Raw genomic sequence first — 27,564 nt, forward strand, 5'->3', positions numbered from 1 at the left:
CTCTCCCTTCCTCTCTGTAAAAATAAAATATATTTTTTTAAAAAGCAATCTAATTTGTCTAATCAAATAGGTATAAGAGTAGGAGAAATAGGGAATATGCCTAGAGACAACATTTACAAACTACCTTAGGATAGCAGTGCAAGGCAGGAGAAGTGATCCAGGAAGATTGGGCAGGGAAGGGAAGAAAATTAATCATTTTTGCCATTTAATATGAGTCAAGAGATGTTTTAAAATACTTTCTCACATAATTTATTGATTTATCAAACACCTCACATTTCTCTGTGCCAGACACTAAGTCTTTTACAAGTATTAACTTTCCTAATTCTTAAAAGTCTTGTATTAGCATAATCAGCATGTACACAGTTGACCATTATTATCTTTATTGTAGTCTACAGAGAAGTGAAGCATAGAACTTTTAAGGAATTTGCTTAAAGTCAGACAGCTAGTGAGTGTCTGGGCCAAAATTCAGGTCCAGGCAATCTGGCCCTTCATTATTGTGCTCTGCCACCATCGAAGCATCACATCAAGGCTGTACAGTTGGCACACATTATCTCCATTTTATTTTATTATTTTTTAAGAAATTGTTGTTGTTTTTAAAATATACTTTTATTAATTTCAGAGGGGAAAGGAGAGGGAGAGAGAGATGGAAACATCAATGATGAGAGAGAATCATTGATTGGCTGCCTCCTGCATGCTCCCCACCGGGGGTCGAGCCCACAACCTGGGCATGTGCCCTTGACTGGAATCAAACCCGGGACCCTTCAGTCTGCAGGTCAACGCTCTATCCACTGAGCCAAACCATCTAGGGCCATTATCTCCATTTTAGAGATGAGAATCCTGAGTCTGGTTAAATAACTCAGACAAGATCAGCCTTAAACTTACTCTTTTCCCCACCAATTTAGCTGTTCTGATACTACCTATCCTTATCAATAAATGATAGGACCATTTACCCAGTCATCCAGATCTGAAACCCAGAGATAATTTTAGATTTCACTCTTTCCAGCTGAGACCTTCTTTTAGTCTCTTCTGCTACTATCTTAAAAGGATTATAGTCTAAGTGTTTACAGGAGGCAGATAATAAAGCTTACAGGTAATATGAGTGAAGGAAGGTGGGCATGAGGGGGTAGAAAGTTGGTGGACTGTGGCTGGATGTGGTATTGCTAGGAAGCTGATGCTTCTCTGTTCCAGCTATTTCCAGTCAAGAATGTGGGCTCATATTTGATAGATGTGATTGTTTAAGAGGAACCAGAAATCTGGATTTTTATATGAAATCTTTCCATTTTTAAATCACAGTGCAAGTCAAACAAAATATGCCTTCAGGCTGTCAGTTTGTAACCCATGACTATTAATTATTGAGTCCCCTTAACCTGATTTATATTCCTCTAGCCCAGGGGTGGGCAACCTTTTTGTGAGTGCGTGCCAAAACCAGCAAAATCTCTGACTCAAAATTCTTCTGCGTGCCAACCCTAATTTTTTGAGAACATGTTACGCCTACTTGATATCTCTTAAGGTGTACGTATGTGAAGAACCTTGAAGAAATAATAAAATTCATTCAAGCGACAAAAACACAGTATATGATGATGAAAAATACATTTATTTTTTAATGTATACATGTACACTGATAGTCCGACAGAAAACTTTATGACTCCATTTGATATTATCAGTGGGACTTTTGCTGCTGCATCACTGATGACAGAGATTTTACATCAGGTTTATATTTCGTGACCTTCAGAGATATGCACGAGCTACTACTTTCATCCGTCAGGCTACTCCTATTACGAGACTTAACAAAATTCATCACTGAGAACAAAGATTCACAAGCGTATGTAGATGAAACCAAAACACTGGTCAAATCTAGGAAGGCAGGGAGAGTTAAGGCAGAGGCATAGAAATTGCTCTTCCCCTCTCTCGTCAATCCATGTCTATGGTCTTTAAGATAACTTGTTATGTAAAATTATTTATTTATCTAAGATGCAACTACACTGAAGTGCCATGTTTGGCACGTGTGCCAGGGGTTGCCCACCCCTGCTCTAGCCTAATCTACTCCCAGTTTTTTTGGCATCTACCCTATACTAGCAGAATCTATCCAAGCGGTAATCAGATAAGATTTTAAGGTTGGTTAGGAGGATTAAATGCATTAAAACATGTAAAAGAGATCTTGGTACCTGGGTAAGCACTCAATAAATGGTTGTTGTTTTTTTATTGGCTGCTGGGTCTTCACTTAATGAAAGCCTTTTTTACCCCCCTTTTTGCTCCAGGTAATTTTTTAATATGGCAAAAAAGGAGGAAGGTATTTTATCATGATTCCTGTCTCGCCTTCATCTTCTGCTGTTTCACTAAATGTACTTAAGCCATTCTCTACACTCAAGTGTGCCAGTCTACTTCATGCCCTTACACCTCTCCTCCTCTGGAGAGCTGATTTCTCCCTTCTTTGTGTTCCCATAAGATTATGAACCCCCTTAAGAGAAAAGAATATATATATGTATTTTAATGTATTTTATCAGTCTTCCTATTCTCAGTACTTTGTGCAGTGCTAGCACATAGTGTATATGTACAATAAATGTTGGATGGGAGTCATGCAACTAGTAAAAGTTAGGACTGGGACTGGAATGCTCACTTGGCTGTGAATTTCTTCCTCTTTGCTTTTTAATTTGATTTATTTATTGATTTTTGAGAAAGAGGAAGGAGAGAGAGAGAGAGAGACATCAATTTGTTCCACTGATTTATACATTCATTGGTTGACTCTTTTATATGCCCTGACCAGGGATGCAACCCACAACCTTAGTGAATCGGAATGATGCTCTAACCAACCCTAGCTCCCTTACCAGAGCTTCTTCCTCTTTGGATTGCACCTCAGAGAGGAAAGAAGTTGTGGCTATTCTAGCATTAGGGACCAGCATATACGGTGTTTAACCTAAAGACCTGTTATAGCCTAGAACATAATGGTTACAACTAATGATGAATTTAGGACATTTTTTTAATAATCCAAGGTAATACAGTAGCATTAAAGATACTCTTTCATCTGAAATGTAATATGTGAAAACTAAGGTGAAACCACCAGTTTAATAGTGTGTTTTACCAGTCAGGTAAAGCAGTTCTGTTTTCCCACTTTAGAAGTTTGATGGTAAATGGTTAGAGACACCACCTCTATTTATAGATGGCCTGAGTGCCAGATTTTTTATCGCCTTTCCCCAGGCTTGGTAAACGAAAGAATGTTGGACTTAACTATTATTGGTAGTGTCTCCATTAATGAATAGGGGAGTCTGGAGAAAACACGTGAACAGGAAATTCAAGGGCACCTGGTGTTGTTTTTATCAGTCCAGGAATTCTAGACTTGCAAATTGCATCCTGTTCCTTTTTCTGGCTAAAGAAAGGGCTTTAATAAAAGACAAAGAACAGTATTAAATCCACTAGAGGAATAAATTTGCAATATAATAAGTGCCAGTCATCTAGATCATTCTTTGTAATAATTTGGTCACTTCTGTTCTTAGTTTTGTTAAAATAGAATTTTTGTAAAGCCTATTTGTGTCCGGCCTCAAACAGATTGTCAAACTGCAGCGGGAAGGCTTTGTTCTTAGTTTTGTTAAATTAGAATTTTTGTAAAGCCTATTTGTGTCTGGTAACAAGAAAATATTTTTCCTTAATTTTAAAGCTGATCTCTAAAAGATGCTATTTATTCAAGAATATGGGTAGAATTTTTGGTCTTTTCTGCAATTGTATCACTCATGTAGGGTTTGTTTCTGGAGTTTAACATAATACTAAATGATTCTTTAGTTTATAATCCAAAGGAAATTATAATATGTGAAACATTATTGAAAATCCATCACTTATTTATAAAACGCTTACTATGTGTTCAGTACTTTGCCAGATGCTGTAATACTTTCATTACAAAGATAAATACACATAGGATTTGTTGTGATTTGGTTTTTAAACAAGGCATACACACTTGCATGTATGTGTAACAGAACAGAAAAAACATACTGATCATGATTAAATTATAGACCAGCCGTGGGCAAACTACGGTCTGCGGGCCGGATCCGGCCTGTTTGAAATGAATAAAACTAAAAAAAAAAAAAGACCGTACCCTTTTATGTAATGATGTTTACTTTGAATTTATATTAGTTCACACAAACACTCCAGCCATGCTTTTGTTCCGGCCCTCCGGTCCAGTTTAAGAACCCATTGTGGCCCTCGAGTCAAAAAGTTTGCCCACCCCTGTTATAGACTGTCTATTACTTGATATCCACTGCTGGATTTTGGAGTTGAACTCATTACATCTTCCTATGATGGGAGAAACCTGATCTTCTGTTTCTCCCTCTTTTATAAAGACCTCAGGTTCATAAATTTTTATCTAAAATAATTCATATTTATTTCTGTATTATTAATGCAAACAATTCCTAGTTGTTTGGAATTATTTGGAATTCCCTAACATTTTTTTATGTTTCATAAAATTTTCCCTAAATTTTTGCTCAGTAATATTTCTGCCCACCTCTAGTCCCCCAATATTGTTTCATCCCAGTCAGCAGCAGAGGTTAATATTGGCCATCTCCAGCTACTTTAAAGTGGGCAAAATTGTCTGGGCTAGATAGCAAGTAGTCTTTTTAAAATTTATTTTAAAGATTTTGCCTTATCCTGATGCCATGAAACATTTAAATTGAATAACAGTTCTCTTTTTTCTGATGCATGCTCACTGAGCAATCTTCTGATCCTCATTATGGCTTTGCATCCAGTTGCCTACAAGGACAGAATGCATTTGTGAGAAGATGCAAGGATCTGTTCCTTGTTACTCAATTTCTTATTGTGTAAATAAGTCAGTTGACATTATGTCTTGTATATCAGTCTCTCCCGAACTCTCTTAGGATAAAGTAGCTTCCAGAATTTGATTGCCCTGGGACACTGGCAGCTGAAGGCCAGACCTTGCCCCTTGGCAGACTGAGCAGAGCAGCCTGTTCTAAGAGGTCCCTTGGCAGCCAGTCAACTGCCTTCCAAGACCGCACCCTGAGTTCATTATATAGCTTTCTTTTTGACTTCCGAAATATTTTCTTATGGGCTATTTCTTTGTGTGTTTTTCTCAAGAGGCATTATAAAATGTTTTGTTTGCTTTTTCATCATAAACTTTTTGAAAGGAAAATATAGTCCTTGGACAATTAGAGTTGGGTCTTGACCTTTTTTCCTCCTCATAACTGGCAAACCAATTTGAAAATTCTCTATCAGCTACAGATCTGGACAAATTAGCACTCTAAAATTCCTAGGCATTGCTCTGTATTAGAACTTCTGTGCTCCCACCCCCCCCCCACCCCAATGTTTGTTAAAAAATAAAGTGACGGGCACTTTTTAACTAGTGTTTGAAGAGAATTATATATGAACTCAAATTTTATATGCCTAAAGAAGGCTCCCTAGAATACTATTGCAAATTGTATCCCTTATCACCTTTTTGAGGTTTTAGGGTGAATAGTTACATATTAAAGATGCTGGAAAGTCTTGCAACAAGAACCTTGTTTAATTTTGTATAATCTGGATTTTCTCAAATTATTTGAATTTCTCAACTTCTAATCTATCCTCCCCAGCTTCCTTCCCTGCACCCCAACCCCCAAATCCCAGTTAACAAACAGGGTTTAGGATGTCTGCTAAACAACATTCCTGTTCTGTTTTCCTTCTTTGACTTTTCTGCATCTGATCCTGAAACATAGAACATGAACCCAGTGATTCTGATATTTCCAAAAATGGGTTGATGGTGTTGTCATCATAATTAACTAGTTTATCAATATTAATAAGGGAAAAAGAGCAAAGGGAGAGTCAGACATTGTAAGCATAGTCACCTGGGCAGCTTCACCAGGAAGCTACAGCTTCACGTTCCCCAGGGAACCACCGGTCCATTTGCTGCAGATCACTGCGGGAAGGGATCGAACAAAGTGGGAGGTGGGCACATGCATAGTGAAGTCGGAGTAACATAGGGAAGGTGCTTGCTTGTCAGTCTAGCCTGGGGAACAATGGATTGGCTACGGGGTGGACCACATCAGAAACGCTCAAAATCTTGAATAGTTTAAATCCCTAGAGACAAAGAATTCCCTCCTTCTTGCTCAAGCTTGGTCTCTTGTTCTCTCTTTTCTGTGACCTGCACTCGCCTATGGGCTCACCTGTTCTCTCTCCAAAGCCATGTGTCTTTAAGCAACCGCATGGCCCATTGCTGTGTGAACACCACAGGCAATGGACTACAGCTGGGAACACAAGCTAAGCTAGCCAGATGCTGGATTATACTATACTTTGATATGGAGCAGAAATTCTGGGCAGTGGCCTTCATTCTGGCCCTGCTGAAGACAAGATTAGACTTCTTCCATGGCAAGACAGACAGAGATGGGATCTTGGAGGGAACCCCCTTAATTTTACATCATCAATAAAGCTTTCCATGAAACTCCATCCTCCTGTGGGGGCCTCAGGAAATTATTTTCCTCGCGGCACCCGAAGAACTCCACTTCTACCGATCCTGAATCATAGAATATGAACCCAGTGATTCTGATATTTCCAAAAATGGTTTGATAACATTGCCTTTGATAGCATTCCAAGAAGAACAGCTTAGCACTTAAAAAGCATTTGGCTGTGATAATTCTTGGGTTTCATTTATTTTTATTATTAATTGTTTTTAAAAACAATACTATTATTTTTAAAACATTTTGCACATTTAAAATATTAAACTAAGTGCCTAAAATAATGTCTTACATTTGTATAAGCCATAATGGTTTTGTTGTGTATTATCTCAGATGGCCTGTGAACTAGGCAGAACAAATACATAATACCTGTCTGGGGAAAAGTGACCAGTTCAGAGCGTTCTGGTGATTTGAACAAGAGCATATGATCATTTAGCAGCAGGGCCTGGATTAAATTTCTAAATTTCTGACTTCTAAGTTCAGTAATTTCTTTTTCCACAGTTGCTTATTAATCAGTCTTTATTACTTTTAGCCAGTTCTTTCAGCTCTTTCCCCTCCCCTATTTGATAGGTTGAGTCATTCATTCATTAATGCCTGCTATGTGTCAGATACAGTGCTGTTGTGGTAAATACTCAAAAAATGAATCAGGAAAAGTTTTTGCCCAGAAATGCTTCTAGTTTCGTGGGATGGAGAAGTGGAGTGATAAGCACCAGTACCTGAGCTATATTGGTGCAAATGTTAGAGAACACCTATGAAAGAAGAGACCTAATGCAAATGTTAGGTCTCTTCTGGTAGGGCATGTTAGAGAAGTCTTCACAGTAAGACTGTGCCTTAAAGAATCAAGGTTCCTGTGAAGAAAGTTCAGGACAGGCCCTGGCCAGGTAGCTCAGTTGATTAGAGGGTTGTCCTCCATACACCAAGGTTGTGGGTTCAGTCCCCAGTTAAGGCACATACAAGAATCAGTCAATGAATTCATAAATAAGTGAAACAACAAATTGATATTCTCTCTCATTCTCTCCCCCCCTTTCTCTCTCTCAGAAAGGAAGGAAGGGAGGAAGGGAGGGACTTCAGGACATAACTGATTCAGGGATGGGTCATGTGAGGCCTTGGAGGCATGAAAGAGCCAAGCATGTTGGGAGAAGAGTAAGCAATGAGCAAGGGGAGCAGCTAAGGCTGGAATGGCAAGTTGGAGATAGCATTTGGAGTTGGAGATCTAACTCCACAGTTCACTAGCTATGAGACTTTTCTTAAGCTTTAGTTCCTTACTTACAGGGCTGCTGTGAGGATGAAATGCAGTCATGCATAAGAAGGTGCCACTATCTTAAATCCTTAGGAGAAAAAAGGGAAATTCAGTAATAAAATATCATAAAATCCCTGATATCTACCAGCATTCAGTGTATGTGAGTTGTCTTTATCATGCTAAGTTAATTTGATTTGCTATAGGCAGTGAGGAAACTGGAGCGTTTTAAACAAATAATGTGATCAGCTTCTTGTTATAAAAAATTTAGATTAGTTAGCAGAGGGACAAGTTTATGATGGTAAAATAATAGATTGATTGTGTATGGATTTGTGGGTCCTGCAATACTTTGAGGTATAAACTCAATAAGATGACAGTGGATCTGGAGATTGTTTACTTTTAATCTGTATTTGACATTGAAGCATAGGAAAGGCTTTTGGTTCATTCCATTATCCCTGGATTCTAGTGCAGTTCAGGCCCATATACAGGGTTGGTATCTTTGTGTAGTTAAGGAGAGGTGGGTGTTGGGGAATAGGTAGCAAGTTTGGGGGAGTATGTTTTCACTAGGAATGCAATGTTGGATGCTCACTCTATGCAATCTGGATCTTCTCTAGGTTGTTCTGTTATGATCCCCATGCAAATAAGCAAAAATCCATTTAACATATGGGAATATTCTAGTTTTTTTTTGTCCAGATGTAGACTGTGGTAGGCAAATCTCTTAGGATCAGCAAACAGCCACCAGAGTTCAACAGCCCCCCTATGAAGCAGCCTTTTTATTACATTCCGTATCTTGTCCAATTGTACATATTATCTTCTTTAAACCAGTACTTTGGCTGTCCCAGTGGTTTTTCAAAGTTGGCACTTGAATGGTGTTAATTGGACATACACAAAACTTCCTCATTGTCACCTGGCTTAATTCACACATTTGTGTTTCCTGCCTGGTTCCTACAGGCATTTGAGTGTCTTTTGAAAATGAGACGGACATCCTAGTTTGGAGAAGTATACTACGCCTTGTTATAATACTACCTGAAATGACAGAATTCAGAATGAAATAGGGCAACCCTGGCCTCCGTCAAAGGAGCTTCTTTCTAAAAGTATTTTCCCCTGATAAGAATTGCTTTAGATGTAACACTTCATGTTTCATAACATTTATATGGAAGAAGCTATTTCTTACTATTTAATTAAGCTACATTAACTCTTAGGACACTTACATTTATTGAGGACATAAGTATTATCAAAATCTTTGGATTTTATTTAGTAATCAATAAAACAACAACAAAATAGATTGACCGTTTCTTGTTTTGAATGCTTGTTGAGTACAACCTTTTGTGTGTGCATGTATTTATATTGTGCCTGGACTCCCACTAGTGCTTCTTTACTGTTATTCAGCCCTGGTTTTGCCAGTACAAAATTAATTTCTATTGCTTTAGGAATGGTGCATCTTTCTTTTCTAGCATTGTATTGTTTATAATGTGAAAGATTTGGATATCTTAATTGTTAGGGTCAAATTTTGCTTAGTAGAAATCAAACCATTTCTAGAGTCTGTTATAAGGGATAAAAACTTTTTTCTACTGAATAATTTGTATTTATGTTATTTCAGTTTCTGTTACTATGGCAATGACGGCAGGGAGTACAGCCACCTTTCCTATGAGCAGCCATACCCGGGAAAGAGTGACTGTGGCCAAGCTCACGTTGGAGAATTTTTACAGCAACCTAATCTTACAGCATGAAGAGAGAGAAACCAGGTATAGTAACAACTAGTCAAAATTTTCTATTTAAATAAGCTGTTATGCTGCAAGTGGAATGTAAATATGTTGCCCATTAATAATATAAATTTTGGAGATCCATCCCTGTGTGTTGTTTTTAACTTTCTTATCCTGACAGTGGACCTAATTATTTGTTTTATTTTTGCAGAATAGTTCCTTGTCCTGTGAACCCATATACTTATTTCAAATGAGATGTTTTAAACAAAACATTTTCAACCATGAAATTATGATATAGCTTTTTACTTTCTTTTAGAGGGATGCATTATGAATAATTGACTTTAATCCAAAAACATTTATAATGTTGAGTATATATAAGTGGGTCTAGAAGAATAAAAAATGGAAGACATGTTGTTTTGCTTTCAGGAAACTTAGAGTAAGGGAGCTAATGCACATAGATACTATGTGAAAGAGTGAAAAGTATCACTAAGAGAAGGGCCAAGAAGAGAGAGATTGCTTTTGCCTAAGGCAACTGGGATGACATTATAAATGGTGATAGTGTTTAAACAGGACTCTAAAGAAAGAGTCCTATTTATACACACATAAAAGGGAGAAGAAAGAAATAAAAGAGCAAGAGGAAGGGCATCAGAGACAGAAGAAATCACCTTCAGTGCTAACTCAAGCACCGTTCAGTTAAGCTCAAGCTAGAGGTAAAGATTTCCTAGGAGTCTTGAATGCTTTGTTAGTGTAGCTCTTCCCATGGTGGTAGAGGGCCTCCCTGAGTTTTGAACAGAAGAATCAAATGATTGCAGATGTTTCTCTGGAAGAGTACTTTAATTGTGATGCATAGAATGGACTGTGGGAGGAGGGATTAGGAACAGGAAAGGCTAGTGATATAATCCAGGCAAATAGAAAGGAGGCTCGAATTAGGATTGTGACAGCAACAAAGAGGAGAATTGACGGGCGAGAAAGATGAAAAAACATGGAAACTAGCCAAATATGAAATGTGAGAGAAACAAGTCAATACTGGCTCTGAAATATCATGCCTGGGCAAAAGGGTTGGTGCAACTCAGTGAAACAGGACTCAAGAAGAATCAGGGTTAGAACTTAATTTTGGACAAGTCTCACTGCAGATGAGACATAGCTGAGGCGAGAATTGGGACTGGGACTAGAAGATAAAACAATTATTCAGAGACAGAGTAAGAAAATATGAGAGGTAAGAAACATAGAGACTAGTGAGAAAAGCTAATGTACCTTTAATTAAAGTTCTCAAAGGAAGAGAGGAAAGAGAATGGAGCTGAGGCAAGTTAAACCAGGGGTTCATCATCAGGAAAAATTCCAAAAGATTCAATTTAGACAGAAGGAAAGTGATCACAAACAGAAGGTTTAAATGTGAATAGGTGGATAAATCCCAACAAAAGCTGACTGTATAAAAACAATAATAATGACATTGTCTTGGGCATTTTAAAAAAAAAGAATTAAAATATTTTCTAACTGTCGACTCTCCGTCAGGAGGGAAGTGGAATGAAAGTGTTCTTAGATATCTTTGTATCTTTAAGAATAGGAATACAATGTAGACAGGATAAAGATTAATTTCAGACTTTGACAAATTAACTGTACATGTAATTTCTAGGGTAGCCACTAAAAGACCAAAAATGAAGTTTGTAACTTCCAAACCTGTAGAAGGAAAATAATGGAATGAAGGGGGAAATCAGTTCAAAAGAAGGCCCAGAGAAAACAAAAACCTGAAATACCAAATAGTAGGTATAAATAGAAACCACAGAATAAGTTAGAAATAAATCCAAATATAGTAGTTACACTAATTGTAAATGTAATGGAAGCCTCTGAGAGTGTTCACATCATCAAGGGAGAGTGAACAAAGTAGAAGAGAACCAAGGAAAGAAAGACCTATATTTTCTCAGGAGGCAGGCATGAGTTATTTGTCAGAATTTTAAAGGTTCATTGTCATTTCTTGCTGAAACCTTAAAGTAATTCAATTTTCCCCTCTATTTCTAAACAAAGGAGAGTAAGAATAAAAGCATCTGCTGTTATTAAAATAACACAAACCACAACAGTCTCAGCTTGGTGGTGCAATGGAAGTCATATTAAACAGTGTAAAGTATGATTGTCTATCCATTGTGCTGAACACTTGACACTAATACAAAATAATATTGAATGTAAACTGTAATTGAAAAAAATAAAATAAAATTAATGCATTGTTAAAGTAATAAAAATACAGAGTAAAAATAGTTTATACTTTAAGAAAACATGTGATGAATTTTAAGGTTTAACTAATTGGATAAATACATAAGCTAAATAAAGTACCAAGCAAAGAACAAAATGCCAGAGCATTTGAGGAGAAAAGCTATTTTTTTTTTAAAGGTACAAGAGAAGTCATAGGTGTTCCGGGTAGGCATGGTGCAAATGAATGAAAATTAGTACCTCTTGCTCCTGAATGAAATATGATTCCATGAAGTGTTAGTCTTGGCAAGGAAAGGGTGCAGTAGAGGTCTGAGAAGAATAGAGTTGCTTGTATGTGGCTATCCCTCCCAGATTAATGGTCCTCTCACTCTTTGGATTCTTTCAGCAGAGGAGAAAACTCAAAATCATTCAGCAAGCAGCTCTGCAGGCCCAGAGGTACACGATGGCAGGCACAGAATCCGATGTTAGGCGCTTGTTCCATTCTAAGGTTGGGCTTAGGGAAATAATATGTAAGAAAAGATAAAAATCAGTATGGTAAGCACCAAGGTACCTATTATAACTGCTGAGGAAGTAGGTGAAGAATATGTTATTAGGTCTCATCTCCATTTGGGTGCTCATTTATGAACAGGCTCTAGATATTTTTGCTAGGAATTTTTCTTAAGAAAGAAAAAGAAGTGATTTTGATGGATTAGGAAAGAGCTTACTTTTGGACATCCTATATAATAAAAGGATAATATGCAAATTGACCCTAACTATGGAACAACCGGGAACAACCGGTTGCTATGATGTGCACTGACCACCAGGAGGCAGACGCTCAACACAGGAGCTGCCACCTGGTGGTCAGTGCGCTCCCACAGGGGGAGCTCTGCTCAGCCATAAGCCAGGCTAACGGCTGCAAGTGCAGCAGTGGTGGCGGGAGCCTCTCCTGCCTCCTCGGCAGCGCTAAGGATGTCCAACTGTGGCTTAGGCCTGCTCCCTGTGGAGAGCAGGCCTAAGCCATCAGTCAGACATCCCCTGAGAGCTCCCGGGCTGCCAGAGGGATGTTTGACTGCCAGCTTAGGTCCGATCCCCTGGGGAGCGGGCCTAAGCCGGCAGGTGGACATCCCCCAAGAGGTCCCGGACTGCAAGAGGGTGCAGGCTGGGCTGAGGACCCACCCCCCGAGTGCACGAATTGTCATGCACTGGGCCTCTAGTACTGTTATAAATAACAAATACTAAACAATGTGAATGGTAGTTTCAGTCCTCACCCTCTATACCCATGTGGATAAAGCCTGGGAAGTTTGTCTTCTAGCATACTCCAAAACTAACTAGAAAGAGCTCTCTCTCGGGTTTATCTTTAGGAAAAGCGAATACATTAGAAATAAAATACTTAATATTCACTTGGAGATGAGTTACAAAATTTGTGCCACAACCGTTTCTCTCGTTATCCTGTCCCTCCTCTATCTTCTCCACACCCCCTCTTATTAGCTTTAACTAACTTCAAGGATGCAATTTTAAAATAATAACTGAACTTGGCTATACTGTACCTTGAAAAGTTCTTGTAGTTCTTTGGGTTACTTTTTATATACATAGATGGTTTTCTAATTTATAAAGAATTAGAATAAAATATACTCAGTTGCATTGAACATCTTTCCTTGATTAAGTAGGAAATCAAGTTTAGAGTTTAAGTGAAGGATGTGGACAAGCTCATTTAGCTAATAAGTGTTAGAATCAGGATTTAAATGGATAGCCACCTTAAAAATTTGTACTTTTAGTCATTATAGTTACCTTTATATACATCAAATATAAACATTGATATATGTTAATGATTTTGGTGGTTTGAACATTAGATAACAGAGTTTTCCTTCTTAGAACATTAGTCACCTTTGCTAACAATTCATTTAGACAACTTTAGAAGTAAATTTTATTTGACCAGTATGAGAAAGCTAAATCTGAATTGGGTTTATATTTTGAGAAAGAAAACTATGCTTAGTGATTATTTTAATTCAACTTGAAAGATTTTTTTAGCATACCAAATTGAAGTGGTAAAATTGAATAAATAAATGTACATTTAAAAATGGGAGTAGTTAGGAATGTATTTAAAATGTAAATTATTTTTCTTTTGTTAAGGCAGAAGAAATTAGAAGTGGCTATGGAAGAAGAAGGATTAGCAGATGAAGAGGTAATGTTAGCTGTGATTACTGTGACTATAGTTAACAATACTGTATTATGTGCTTGACAGTTACTAAGAGAGTGGATCTTAAATGTTCTCACTACAGAAAAAGAGTAGTTATGTGAGGGTGATGGATATATTAACCTTATTGTAATCATTTTGCAATATATATATGGATCAAATCATCACATTATATACCTAAAACTTACACAATGTTATATACTATTTCTTTTTTTAAAAATTTTTATTTTTATTGATTTCAATGAGAGGAAAGAACAGGGTGGGAGAGAGAGAGAGAAAAACATCAATGATAAGAATCATTGATCGGTTGCCTCCTGCAAGTCCCCCCACTGGGGATGGAGCCTGCAACCCAGGCATGTAGAACAGGGCGGGGGAGAGAGAGAAAAAAACATCAATGATAAGAATCATTGATCGGTTGCCTCCTGCAAGTCCCCCCACTGGGGATGGAGCCTGCAACCCAGGCATGTGCCCTGACTGGGACTCGAACTCTGACCTCCTAGTTCATAGGTCGATGCTCAACCACTGAGCCACACTGGACTCTAAGAATTAAAACTAATATCATGGAATAGATTTTTTTTTAAAGTAATGTAACAACATTATAGGTGATGTCCCATTTCTGTTAGATTATATATTCCATACACTTGGGATTCTCCTTTTCTGCTAATAGCTATCTCCAACACATAAACATTGTTAACTTGCTGTACTACACAACGAATAAAATATTAATAAACATTATTTTCTTTAGGTGCTTCTCGTTTATCAATTTTGAGTGTAATTTATGAAACTGTGTAATAAGGTTATTTTTTTCATTCAGATTACACAAGTTTCTAAAGCTAAATCCAACTGCACTCTGTTTATTCTATAACCCATAATGTTAGAAATCTAGAATGTCTTTCAGAATTCTTATATTTACTCATTTATGTAATTAAAAGGGGTGGGGAGGAATGTCTTTACTGCTTTGAAAGACTGTACTACAGTGCCACCATGTGGCATTTTTTATTTAGTCTTCAAATCTAAAACTGCTTTTTGATCTTTTTGTTTTACTAGTAATTCAGTTTTTTAAACTGTTATTCAAATGGCATTTTTGATCCAAAAAATAGTCTTCACTGTTTTCACTACTGATGTGCCTGAGTGTATAACTTCACTTACCTGTATAAAGATATTTACATTGAAGACATAATTCTTTAAAGAGAGAGGAAAGGAGAGGGATAGAGAGATAGAAACATCGATAAGAGAGCATCGATTGGCTGCCTCCACCACACTCCTGGGAATCAAACCCATGACATCTTGGTTCATGGGTTGACACACAACCACAGAGCCACACTAGCCATGTTGAAGACATAATTCTTAATTTGATCCTCTTAGATTAACTTTGTTAGAATTATCAGAATTCCATTGCATTGATGATACATATTTACATATTTCTAATTAATATATATATAGTTTACCTAACCCTCTTGAAAGCATAAACGGAGGGGTAGGGAAGGACTATTTAGTAGTTATACCTTGAGCTGCATGTCAGAGTGATGTTTCTGAACTGTTATGGTCATTTTGACTTGTCTCCGCCTCAGAACTGAACCACTGAATGCTTGATAGGGTTCAGTTGAAGATGAACAGGGGTTTAATTTTTTCATTGATTATTTTCATTTCCCATAGGAGCTTTGTCAAAAACAGAATTTTGTTTGGTGAGGGGAAAAATGAAGTATAGAACAATGAAACAAATGCCCATTCCAAATGTAACCTTCAAATATTTCATAATGTTTCATATTAATGCTCGTTATTTTTGTGACTGCTGGAGAATGAATTGTGAAATTCCTGAGTTGAATATTTTAATGAATTCTTTATGTAATTATCTTTGTTGCAGTTTCATTTTTTCAGGAATTTGTGTGCCAAGTCTCAAGCAGTTTATTAAATCTTTCCAAGAATAAATTCTGCCGTAAGCACATCTCTATGGAAACACTCTTGCTTTGTTGTTTTGGTGTCATAAGTCTCAGTGGTTGTGACAGAGCAACCTTGGGATTTAAGGAATTGAAGCAAAGTCGATTTCTTGACAGAGTCAAAATCAATATCAGAATACTATTAGCATTGCCTAAAGTTTAACTTTTATTTTTTAATTAAGTTAGCATGTAGATGAAAGAATATCATGATATAGTTAAGATGAAATATTTAATGGGTTATACTTCAAGAATAAAGATTTTTCAGTCGTTAAAAAAGTTTTTTAAAGTTTTCTTTAGATTTTTTTTATTCGTGCACCTGTGGGGTCCCTCTGTGTGGCCTGCAGGGATCCACCAAAACCGGCAGTCCAACAGCCCGGAGGGATGTAGTAGTGTGTGAAGCGGCAGGCGGCTGGGGAGGAGCCCAAACCTGGGCTGGGCACTGCGCTGCTCCTGCTCATCTGGCTGCAGCTTGGTAGGATCGCTGCTGCTCCACTTCAGGCGCGACGCTGCAGCTGCATTCGCCAGGCATGAGCCGGGCGTCTGGCATCTATTGGTCAGCTGAGCGGTGCTTCTGCTGTGGGAGCACACTAACCACCAGGGGGCAACTCCTGCATTGAGCGTCTGCCCCCTGGTGGTCAGTGCATGTCATAGTGACCCATCTATCGGTCAACTGGTTGAACAGTTGACTGGTCGCTTAGGCTTTTATATATATAGACTAGAGGCCCAGTGCACAAAAATTTGTGCACTCGGGGGGGAGGGGGGTCCCCCAGCCCGGCCTGTGCCCTCTCGCAGTCTGGGACCCCTCGGGAGATAACGACCTGCTGGCTTAGGCCTGCTCCCGGGTGGCAGAGGGCAGGCCCAATCCCTAAGTGCAGCCCCTGGTCAGGCTCAGAGCAGGGCTGATTGGGGAGTTGGGGCGCCGCCCCCTGTCATGCACAGAGCAGGGCGGATCGGGAGGTTGCGATGCCACCCTCAGTCACGCTCAGGGTAGGGCCGATTAGGGGGTTGGGGCACCACCCCCTGTCACACTCAAGGCAGGGTCGATGGGGAGGTTGCGGCGCCACCCCCTGTCACACACAGAGCCGCAGGGCGATCAGGGGGTTTGGGCGCTGCCCCCTGTCACTCACAGAGTAGGGCCGATAGGGGAGTTAGGCCACCGCCCCCTGTCACACACAGAGCCGCAGGGCGATCAGGGGGTTTGGGCGCTGCCCCCTGTCACTCACAGAGTAGGGCCGATAGGGGAGTTAGGCCACCGCCCCCTGTCACACACAGAGCCGCAGGGCGATCAGGGGGTTTGGGCGCTGCCCCCTGTCACTCACAGAGTAGGGCCGATAGGGGAGTTAGGCCACCGCCCCCTGTCACACACAGAGCCGCAGGGCGATCAGGGGGTTTGGGCGCTGCCCCCTGTCACTCACAGAGTAGGGCCGATAGGGGAGTTAGGCCACCGCCCCCTGTCACACACAGAGCCGCAGGGCGATCAGGGGGTTTGGGCGCTGCCCCCTGTCACTCACAGAGTAGGGCCGATAGGGGAGTTAGGCCACCGCCCCCTGTCACACACAGAGCCGCAGGGCGATCAGGGGGTTTGGGCGCTGCCCCCTGTCACTCACAGAGTAGGGCCGATAGGGGAGTTAGGCCACCGCCCCCTGTCACACACAGAGCCGCAGGGCGATCAGGGGGTTTGGGCGCTGCCCCCTGTCACTCACAGAGTAGGGCCGATAGGGGAGTTAGGCCACCGCCCCCTGTCACACACAGAGCCGCAGGGCGATCAGGGGGTTTGGGCGCTGCCCCCTGTCACTCACAGAGTAGGGCCGATAGGGGAGTTAGGCCACCGCCCCCTGTCACACACAGAGCCGCAGGGCGATCAGGGGGTTTGGGCGCTGCCCCCTGTCACTCACAGAGTAGGGCCGATAGGGGAGTTAGGCCACCGCCCCCTGTCACACACAGAGCCGCAGGGCGATCAGGGGGTTTGGGCGCTGCCCCCTGTCACGCTGATCCTGGTGCCGGGAGCCTCGCTGCTCTGCTGATCCCGGTGCTGGGAGGCATATTACCCTTTTAGTGTATAGGATAGAGGCCTGGTGCATGGGTGGGGGCCGGCTGGTTTGCCCTGAAGGGTGTCCTTGATCAGGGTGGGGGTCCCCACTGGGGTGCCTGGACAGTCTGGGTGAGGGGCTGAGGGCCGTTTTCAGGCTGGCTGGTGACTGAAGCTTCCAACTGCTCCCTTTTTTCTTTTTTTTTTTCTATTCTGGGACAGTTTTAGCTCTGAGGCCTCGCTGCTGAAAGCAGGTTTCTGGCCTTTACCTTCTGTATTTGATACAATGTTGCAGTCCGGCTGGCTGAAGCCCGGCTGACTGAAAGCCGGTTTCTGGGGTTTTGTTTAGCTTCTATATTTGCAACATAGTTGCTTAGAGTTGCAGCTGAGAGGCCGGCAAGTCAGGCGGGGAACGTTGGAGTTCGCCATCACTGGAGCAAGCAAGCCTCCCTGTTAGCTTCAGTGCATGGCTGCCGGCCGCCATCTTGGCTGACAGTTAATTTGCATAAGGATATGCTGATTAGCCAATGGGAAGGGTAGCAGAGTGACACCAATTTGCATGTTTCTCTTTTATTAGTGTAGATACTTCACCTCACTTTTTTTTTGTTGCTGGTAATCCTCACCCGAGGATATTTTTTCCATTGAGTTGTTTTTTGTTTTTGTTTTTTAGAGAGAGGAAGGGAGAGAGAGAAACATTGATGTGAGAAAGACATATCAATTGGTTGCCTCCCGTACGTTTCCTGATTGGGGCTTGGGATCAAACCTGTAACCCAGATATGTGCCCTTGACTGTAATCGACCCCAAGACCCTTCGATGTACAGGCCAACACTCTAATCACTTAGCCACACTGGCCAGGGTTTCACCCCCATTTTTATATATCTTGTCTTTTAATACTGTAGGTTTCCTTTGATACAATCTGATTTTAAAGTCTTCTTTTAAACTGTCTTTTTTTTTTTTTAATAGAAAAAGTTACGCCGATCACAGCATGCTCGCAAGGAAACAGAGTTTTTACGGCTCAAAAGGACCAGACTTGGCTTGGATGACTTTGAGTCTCTGAAAGTTATAGGAAGAGGAGCATTTGGAGAGGTGTGGTTCTTTTTAAAATACACTGTTATTGAATATATATCTTAAAATAGGTTTAAAATAGATATGTATTAAAATAAAATACCATGAATGGCAAATTGCAACACTGTTTTCTTTAAAGGAATCTACTATTTACTCCTAAATAAATAGTAGTGACTGTTTAACATCTACAATGTGGTCAATTTTCACATTCTAGGTGCGGCTGGTCCAGAAGAAAGATACAGGCCATATCTATGCAATGAAGATATTGAGAAAAGCTGATATGCTTGAAAAAGAGCAGGTATGTTCTTTAATACATGCAACCAAAGAAACATCCACTGGCTGATATTGGAATTTTTAAAAAGAAATCTATGTATCTTACTATATAATCTAGTAATTTTTGATAGCCTGTGCCATCGCTTCTCAATTCTTATAGTTAAAATTTCTTCTGAATTTATAATCTAAATATGTATTAGTCTGTTCAGGCTGCCATAACAAAATATCTTAGATTTGGTGACTTAAACAAAAGAAATTTATTTTCTTACAGTTCTGGAGGGTGGAAGTCTAAAATCAAGTTTCTGGCAGGCTTTGGTTTCTGGTGAGGGCTCTCTTCCTGTCTTGTAGGCAGCTGCCATCCCATTAAGGCCCCACATAGCCTCTCCTCGGTGTGTGCACACAGAGTGTGAGCTATCTGGTGTCTCTTCTTAATACAGATACCAATCCCCTCCCATGACCCCTCCACCCCCAGTGACCTCACTTAACCTTAATTACCTCCTTAGAGGCCCTTTCTTCAAATCCAGTTATCCTAGGGGTTTGGGCATTATCATGGGAATTTGAGGAAAAACATTCAGTCCATAACAAAATACCCTCTTTTCTGACTTCAGTGAAAATAAAGGATAGTTCTCAGTACCCTCAATCCCTGTCACATATCACAAAAGCAAGAACAGTCTCCTTAGAATTTGCTTATTTTATGTATTTACAAAATCTATAACCACTCCAATTTCATACTTCGGGGCTGTCTTCCTGTTTTTTATGACTTAATGTGGTTTCGGTGGTAGCCATAAATCTGAAAACATTACTAGTATTATTTTATCTATTCACCTGTGTTTCCAGTCTGGGTGGACACTCATATGCTACATATGCTAGTGAAGACCTCTACAATGGCGGTACAAGGGGAGATGGCACCTCTCTGTACCTAATGCTTTACTTCAGTCTTTTAGTGCCCACCTGAAGCTTACTTTGTTATTATAGCAATATAATATTAATTTTTATTTAAATATGGCCCACTTGAATTTTTACTGCATTCTTCCACTTTATTTCTATTTCATTCATCCAACAAGTATTCGCATGTTCTAGGTCAGGGGTCCTCAAACTTTTTAAACAGGGGGCCAGTTCTCTGTCCCTCAGACCGTTGGAGGGCCGGACTATAGTTTTAAAAAAACTATGAACAAATTCCTATGCACACTGCACATATCTTATTTTGAAGTAAAAAAACAAAACGGGAACAAATACAATATTTGTATTTGCATGTGGCCCGCGGGCTGTAGTTTGAGGACCCCTGTTCTAGGTTCTGGGAATACAGTGGTTAACAGGACACACCTGATCCTTGTTCTTTTATAGCAGTGGGGAAAATAGGCAGACCACTATTCCAAACAGTCATGATTGATAAGTCCTATGAAGAAATTAGTTTTATAAAATATATTTTTATTGATTTAAGAGAAGAAGGAAGAGGGAGAGAGAGCTAGAACATCAATGATGAGAGAAAATCACTGATAGACTGCCTTCTGCACACCCCATACTGGGGATTGAGCCCACAACCCGGGCATGTGCCCTGACTGGGAATTGAACCGTGACCTCCTGGTTCATAGGTCAATGCTCAACTAATGAGCCACACCGGCTAGGCAAGGCTTTTTCTTTACCATCTTAGAATGCTTTGTAAAAGACAATAGGTAAGAATTTTGAAACAGATCCAGAGAGATTATAAAGTTCTCTAATGCCCAAAAAAAAAATTTCTTAATTTTTCAATTTTTATTCTTGTGCTTTGATCTCAGAGCATTTAGCATACTAGATAATAATACAGTAATCTGAAATATGATATTTTAAGCAGGTCAGATTTTATTATCATGAAAAGGTTTATAAAATATTTGTTCTCTTGTGCTTTGGGCCAGAATTCATAGTGGTGCACAATGAAAATAGCAAAAGTATAAAATCAAACCTTATTGGTAGTCTTTCAAGAAATAATGCAAAAATATCTGAAAATTGATTATATGAACTCCACAAATTACTCAGTTTATAAAATATTCCAGCTTATAAAATGGATCCCTAGTAATTGTGTATCTGACAAAAATCAGTAGCAAAACTCCACAAAATTACATTTATTTGCTATAGATTGTTTATAGATGTTATAGAGGTTGTATGTTATAACAAAAGAATATAAAGTTATTATAAACGTTTCTGCTTAAAAAAAGCAAACCAAATGGTTAAAAACCAAATCAAGTCCTTTGACTACTAACAGTTAAAAAATAGTTTGCTAAGGACCCTGACTTTGTCAAACCGATTGATAGAGCATCGCTTACTTCTTTTAACATTTAAAAGTCAGACTAGGGCTCTAAATTTATAAGACAAAGCCAGAATCTTTGCCTAGGAGGAGAATCTGGTCAGGAAGGTTTGAGACTAGTCGTTTTTCTACCTTAAAGGCCTCAACTTCCCCTAATATACCTGTGGATCCGACCTTTTTAGGCCTAAAGATATAAGCTAAAATAAACTATTTCCTGAGGTTCTCCGTGTTTAACGAGAATATGAACATGCATATATGTTTTAAATTTTTTCTAAAACTCCAGCTTTCCTTCATGACTTCTTAGGAACTGGATGGATAATTGTAAGAGGTAAGCTTGAAAATGTGTAATATGTTACAATTATTTTTTCAAAATACATTCATCTAGGTGGCTCATATTCGAGCAGAAAGAGATATTTTGGTAGAAGCAGATGGTGCCTGGGTGGTGAAGATGTTTTACAGTTTTCAAGATAAGAGGAACCTTTATCTAATCATGGAATTTCTCCCTGGAGGTAAAAGCAAACGTAACAGCAATGACAGGCTGAACACAAGCAAATCACTATATGTAATTACAATTTTATTGATTAGGTTTACTTTGGTATTCCTAGCTCTGAGGTTTATATAGTCAGTCATGGTTTTCCAATAGCTCCTCCCATAATAATGCTAATTTTGACAAATCATATTCTTTTGAAGAAAGAAAAACAAATCACTAAAGAAAAACAACCCAATGGGCAAATGATAGTGCACTGAAGAACTCTGGCTGTCTATAAAAATATAGGAAAATGTTCAACCTCACCAGTATTCAGGGAAATGCAAATTAAAACAAGAATGAGATACCATTTCACACTCATCTGATTAGTAAAAACATTAAGACAGATGAGGCTGTGGGGAACTGGCCTCATATATGTAAATTAATCTGTAATCCTACTGGGAGAGCAATTCATACATAGCAGTAAAGTGGAAAATGCAGGTGTCCTACAACTCCACAATTCCACAACCAGCTGTATTCCCTGGAGATTCTCCCCCACACCCATGTACAAGAGACCTGTAAAAGGATGCTCATTGTAGCATTGTCATAATAGTGAAAACCTGAATGCAAGATAAATGTCCAGCCATAGAAGGCTGGACAAATAAAATGTGGCATAATTATGAGATGAAATATTTTACAGTAGTTAAAAGTCAGGAGCTATATCTTTTTCAATAGTAATATCTCAGAAACGGTGGCGTAATAAAGCAAGCTGTGCAATTATATGTACAATTGATACTATTTGTGTAATTTTTTAAAAACCTACAAAAGACTGTAAGTCTTTAGATTAATATATAAGTATATGAAAACATTTTAAAAAGAAGCTAGAAGGATACACATCAAACTAAATGCATGATAATGGTTACTCAGCAAAATGGGAAAGAGGAATAGAATGGGAATGGAGAACAAAGAATACTTCTACTTTATTATTATTTTTTTAATCTGAAGCATCATGAAAATATACTTTGTCAATTTTGAATGGTAAGTTCACCAGTGTTTGTTCTTTGCCTCCCTTTAACGAAAAAAATCCCTTGAAAATAAAATAATGTCTGGCCCTAGCTGGTTTGGCTCAGTGGATAGAGCATCGGCCTGAGGACCAAAGGGTCCTGGGTTCGATTCTGCTCAAGGGCACATACCTTGGTTGCAGGCTCCTCCCTGGCCCGGGCCCTGGTTGGGGCACATGCAGGAGGCAACCAATCGATGTGTTTCTCTCACATCGATGTTTCTCTCCGTTTTTCCCTCTCCCACTCTCCCTAAAAATCAATGGAAAAATATCCTCGGATGAGGATTAACAAACAGACAAAAAAAGAATGTCTGAAGGTAAGTCTTTCAGTGGAATGATGTCCTATTTTTGCTAGCCCAAAGAGCTCTGAGTGTTTTTGAAACTTGAATTTGAAAGAATACTAGTATATCCCATTTCCAGGTGTGCTTATTGATTCATTTTCCAGTTTGGTATGTTTTTCTCAGCAACTTATTCTGGATGTTGAGTGGTGGATATTACTTCATTATTAGCTCTGCTTTGATTTGATTTCATGTACTTTCTATCTTAAACCCATTAAATGTCATAAAACTTTTGCCTATGCAGTGACACTTTATTTGGCCCTGGAGATGGTTGGAGGTATACTGGGTGGATCATAAAATTCAAAAATCAGGCATACATTGTGTAGATACAAAGAAAGCATTTACAAGGTATTTCCCTTTTGAGGCCTTTCAATACATGATACTTTCCTTTATAGGGGACATGATGACATTGCTAATGAAGAAAGATACCTTGACAGAAGAGGAAACACAGTTCTATATTTCAGAAACTGTTCTAGCAATAGATGCGATCCACCAGTTGGGTTTTATCCATCGGGATATTAAGCCAGACAACCTTTTGTTAGATGCCAAGGTATGTGAATAAACTGGTGAATTATTTGGTTGCTAGTTATTTTATGGAGTAATAGAGCTAATTTTGTGATTGGAAATGGACAACTGCAATTTATATTATTGCTAACCTACATTATTTTATAGAATGATGCAGTCATTATCATCAAACATTTATACTATTACATTTCATTTGTATGGATTCTAAGCTAAGAATTTTTATAATAGTTGAATTTTAAAAAGTTTACAATAAAGCTTTTGTTTCGAAGTTAATATAATCCACTGATTTTACTAGTTTTTTTTTTCCTTTTTTAGGGTCATGTAAAATTATCTGATTTTGGCTTATGCACGGGATTAAAGAAAGCTCACAGAACTGAATTCTACAGAAACCTTACACACAACCCACCAAGTGACTTCTGTAAGTTTGATGTGTTCTCGGTTAAAGTGATATAGCTGATTTAATTCAGTACTGTTGAGAACTAAAGGGTCTCTCTCTCCCTCTCCTTACTCCTTAAACCAGTGCATTTCAAATGTGTATGTGTGTATTTGTTCTGGGGTGAGAGTTTTCTCATGATAACAATTCTGTCTTGTTGAAAATAGCATTTCAAAACATGAACTCAAAGAGGAAAGCAGAAACATGGAAGAAGAATAGGAGACAACTGGTGAGTTAGCCATGTTTTTAAGAACAGTTTGGTGCCCTGGTTCTAAAATCTCCTTTGATTTTTTTGCTTATTTTGTATCTTTCACAATGATTAGTACTTACTTTATAGCAATGATAATGCTTGTTCTGGGATCACACAATTTTCTTAGTTTCTCTATAGTGTTTCCTTGCCTGTAAAGTGAACTGCTGATTTTTACTTTATAATTTAACTTTTGAGTAGCTTCTAAAGCATATCTATAATTAAATAATTGTCTGTTTACTAGTGATTAGCACTTTATATAAAACTCACTGTAGTAAGTGTAATTTAGTGACTGCCTGGTGATTTCCATTTTTCCATTTTCCATACCTGTCCTGATAAAACAAATAGCAATCAGCACATGTAAGATGGTTGTGTATTTCTAAGAACTTTTTTATTGACAAAATAAACAGGAAACTTAGGGTGTTAACAGTCTTACAATGAATAAAGTTAGAAAGCAGACTTTACCACAGATAAATTACTCCTTTAATGTACAATAAAATAACACTATTTTTAAATATATTTTTATTGATTTTTAGAGAGAAAAAGGGAGAGGCAGAGAGATAGAAATATTAGTGATGAGAATCATTGATTGGCTGCCTCCTGCATGCCCCCTACTGGGAATTGAGTTAGAAACCTTGGGCATGTGCCTTGACTGGGAATCAAACCAGCAACCTTTTGGTGTATGGGTCGATGCTCAACCCCTGAGGCTCACTGGCTGGGCAACACTGTCTATTTTTAACCCTACACTATTTCTCCTCTATTACTTAGCAAATATAAGAATCTTTTGCCCCTTTTCTTCTTTTTCTTTATCCTGTAAACTAGGTCTTTGAACATTCTCCAGATTAAGAATGTGCCTTTTGACTTTGTTTTCCTAACTTCTTGTATAATGCCTAGCACATATGGACACTCTGTAAATATGTTAAATTCAATAAAATGATGAAAATGAAATTAATTTCCTCAAGAAGGTAAATAGACTGAAAGATAATAGTCTAATACCCTCTCGAACCAAATAAAATGACCTTGGCATTATTGAGCTCATTCTCTCATTACCCCCAAGTAATTGCAAGCTTCCTGGGCTTGTAAAACATTTCAGTGTTTTTAAAAGTTTAAAAAATTTATTGAGCTATGCATTAACAAGAAAAACTTTCTTCTACTTTTAAGTGTGTCACTTTTAGATCAGATTTTATAATGGAGAAAAGTTTTGCAGTATCTCCTACTTTAAAAGGGAAAAATGAACATTGCTTAAAAATATGGTGGGGATTCTATAACCCCCTATTTACAGAATATTTACAGAAGATTACTTATGTGCATGTTTTACTATTCTTCTGGCCATCATCATAACTTGTATAGTGTTTCCCAAGGGAGAAATAGAGGGGACTCTATGTATTCTGGACAGGAAATCCTTCAGGACCTGTATCCCCTGCCCACTAAATGCCAATCATGTCCTCCCCCAGGTCACTGAGATGACAAAATCTGCTGTCACACATTTTCAAATGGTCCCTAGAGTACTACCCTTAGTTGAGAACTAGCTCTTTAAATATAGTTTTGGTAAGACGTTATGTGAATTGAGAATGAAAAATTGCATTGCTTCCTAATGGATGATCAGTGGCCTGGAATTAGGTTTATAATGAAAATACCTGATGATTATATATATACTAGAGGCCCGGTGCACAAAAATTTTTGCACTGGCGGGGGGGTCCCCTCAGCCCAGCCTGCACCCATTCATAGTCCAGGACCCCTTGGGGGATGTCGACCTGCCGACTTAGGCCCACTCCCCGGAGATCAGGCCTAAGCTTGCAGTCAGACATCCTTCTGGCAGCCAGGGAGCCCTCGGGGGATGTCCAACTAAAGGCTTAGGCCCCCAAGGGATTCGGTCTAAACCGTTAGTTGGACATTCTTAGTGCTGCCACGGAGGTGGGAGAGGCTCCTGCCACCACCACTGCGCTGGCCAGCCATGAGCCAGCTTCTGGCTAAGTGGCACTCCCCATATGGAAATGCACTGACCACCAGGGGGCAGCTCCTGCATTGAGTGTCTGCCCCCTAGTGGCCAGTGCGCATCATAGAAACTGGTCATTCTGCCATTCAGTCAATGTGCATATTAGCCTTTTATTATTATTATATAGGATGTCCCTATTTGCCCCCTCTACCCAGCTCTTGCCCCCCACTTCTCTCTGGCCATCACCATACTGTTGTCTGTGTCCATGGGTTGTGCATATATTTTCTTTGGCTAATCCCTTCTTTAAATTCACTTCTTTAAATTTTTATTTTCAGATAAGCGCTTATAACTGCACTATTATATATTTTCTATTATATCATTTAGAATTAAGATATTTTTTAATTGAACCCTTGTAAATTTTAGCACAATTTAATAAATTATGCTAGAAGCAATTAGGAGATTTTTCATGTAATGCAGATACATTTCAATTAATATTTTATTAATTTTTAATTTTTTAATATTTTAATTTGAAATAATCTCATACATGTAAAAAAACCTATAAAATACTACAGCATATTATATGTACCCTTCACCCAATTTCTTAGGTGTTAATAATTTAAACATAACCATTATACAACTAACAAAATTTGGAATATATTTTTCTTATAATCTCTTTAATGTTACTTAATCCATTTACTTTGTTTTTGTTAATCTTCACCCAAGGATATTTTTCCATTAAATTTTAGAGAGAGTGAAGGGAAAGGGAGAGACACATTGATTGGTTGCCTCCTGCACATGCTCTGATAGGGACTGGGGATCAAGCCAGCAACTGAGGTACATGCCCTTGACTGGAATCGAACCTGGGACCCTTCAGTCCACGGGCTAATGCTCTATCCACTGAGCAAAACAGGCTGCAGCTTAATTCATTTACTTTTAATCTATATGTGTCTTTATATTTAAAGTGGGTTTTGTTTTTGATTCACCCTCATAATCTGTCTTTTAATTGGTGCATTTATGCCACTGACTTTCAGAGTGCTTACTGATAGAGTTACTACCATATCAGGAGGCTGCTGGGGCTTCTTGGGTGGGCGTGCCTTGCCGTCCTGGGACCTCCGATGGGGTCCTGGGGTGGCAAGGCAGGCCGGCTCCTGGGGGCTTCTGGGGCGGGCATGCCTTGCTGCCCCGAGACCCACCGATCTCGGTTCCTGGGGCGGCAAGGCACGGCCGGCTGCTG

General features: G+C 39.1%; 1 protein-coding gene across 6 annotated transcripts in view; it reads left to right on the plus strand.

The window, feature by feature from the left end:
• Positions 1–27,564, plus strand: part of STK38L (serine/threonine kinase 38 like) — a 69,410-nt gene that overhangs the window by 32,125 nt on the left and 9,721 nt on the right. For 2 of the 6 annotated variants that reach the window (XM_014544283.1, XM_014544285.1), the window contains exons 2-10: positions 9,263–9,407; positions 11,953–12,054; positions 13,677–13,728; positions 18,670–18,792; positions 18,986–19,069; positions 21,711–21,834; positions 23,585–23,739; positions 24,030–24,132; positions 24,315–24,376. In XM_014544283.1, the coding sequence (XP_014399769.1) occupies positions 9,274–9,407; positions 11,953–12,054; positions 13,677–13,728; positions 18,670–18,792; positions 18,986–19,069; positions 21,711–21,834; positions 23,585–23,739; positions 24,030–24,132; positions 24,315–24,376 (939 nt within the window). In that variant the 5' untranslated portion in view covers positions 9,263–9,273. Of the gene's footprint in view, positions 1–9,262; positions 9,408–11,952; positions 12,055–13,676; positions 13,729–18,669; positions 18,793–18,985; positions 19,070–21,710; positions 21,835–23,584; positions 23,740–24,029; positions 24,133–24,314; positions 24,377–27,564 lie in introns of those variants that run through there. The other 4 variants (XM_014544284.1, XM_005871837.2, XM_005871838.2 and 1 more) reach the window with 4 other exon arrangements.

The sequence above is a fragment of the Myotis brandtii genome, unplaced genomic scaffold (assembly GCF_000412655.1).
Source record: "Myotis brandtii unplaced genomic scaffold, ASM41265v1 scaffold358, whole genome shotgun sequence".
NCBI lineage: Eukaryota > Metazoa > Chordata > Mammalia > Chiroptera > Vespertilionidae > Myotis > Myotis brandtii.